This window comes from Penaeus monodon, chromosome 29, assembly GCF_015228065.2.
Source record: "Penaeus monodon isolate SGIC_2016 chromosome 29, NSTDA_Pmon_1, whole genome shotgun sequence".
Lineage (NCBI taxonomy): Eukaryota > Metazoa > Arthropoda > Malacostraca > Decapoda > Penaeidae > Penaeus > Penaeus monodon.
The window spans coordinates 25,106,202-25,107,070 of record NC_051414.1 but is presented as its reverse complement, the minus strand read 5'-3'; the positions used below and the strand labels follow the sequence as shown (position 1 = coordinate 25,107,070).

The following is an 869-nucleotide window of genomic DNA, read 5'->3' as shown; positions in this document are numbered from 1 at the left end:
GATCAAGTTATTTAATGGTTAAGTAAGTAAAACGATAGATACCAACTAAAGGCTATCAATGACATCAAAGTTTGTCAGACATCGATACTCCCATATGAAGCTTAATCTTTTAACGCTGTTCGAATACATCGGCCTTGCATTGAAATAACTCCTTCTAGCAGCGTTTAACTTCAATCCACAGTGTTTTTTTTTTCTGATTAACAGATTCAGCAAGTATATATAACAATTTTCCATCCCTTATCTGATCTACGCGAGAGACACAGAATCTCAGGAAAAAGAAGAAAACGGAGAAAGCCGACCATTGTCGAGGACAAACCTAAGCAAAGATGGCCATGGCCGAAAGTTGTTACATCTTTTTACTTACATTTTGGTGCAGATGGTTTTTGGCTTTATCTAGTCATTCCAGAAGAGATGATGGAACAGCGGCTTACAAGGAAATAGATAGAGGAACCTAGTAGAGTTTAATGAAGTCTCCCAGGGCAATTTTGAAAAGTAGCAAGCGACATTGCTAAGATAGTCTTTTGAGCAGTATGGAAGTGAATTATGGTAAGGTTGTTTTCATGTTGAATGCATATTCTTTAAAGGCCGGATGGCTGAAAAACTGTTCAGAGATGAGAGTTAGTAAAAACGGAAATATTATTAGAACAGCCTCCATGTTGCTGTGTAATACATATGTTGTTTTATGTGCTCAAACGCACAGCAAGAATCATGTGCACATCTTCACAGTTCCATGTGGAAGATAGGCCTATTCCTTAGCAAATGTAAGTATCTGTCAATAGTAATTATGGTTCTGACATCGTATTGCATGTTTAACATAGTTTGTATATTATACAACTGTGTCGACAATATATAATCCCCCAGTATTATAA

At 36.6% G+C, this 869-nt stretch overlaps 1 protein-coding gene across 1 annotated transcript in view; it reads left to right on the top strand.

Annotated features, from left to right (window-relative positions):
* The window catches only part of LOC119591790 (serine/arginine repetitive matrix protein 2-like), a 19,665-nt gene extending 18,909 nt beyond the window's left edge, over nucleotides 1-756 (top strand). Inside the window, exon 4 of the mRNA XM_037940534.1 lies at nucleotides 701-756. Coding sequence (XP_037796462.1) covers nucleotides 701-756 — 56 coding nt within the window. The remainder of the gene's footprint in view (nucleotides 1-700) is intronic.
* The last annotated feature ends 113 nt before the right edge of the window (nucleotides 757-869 follow it).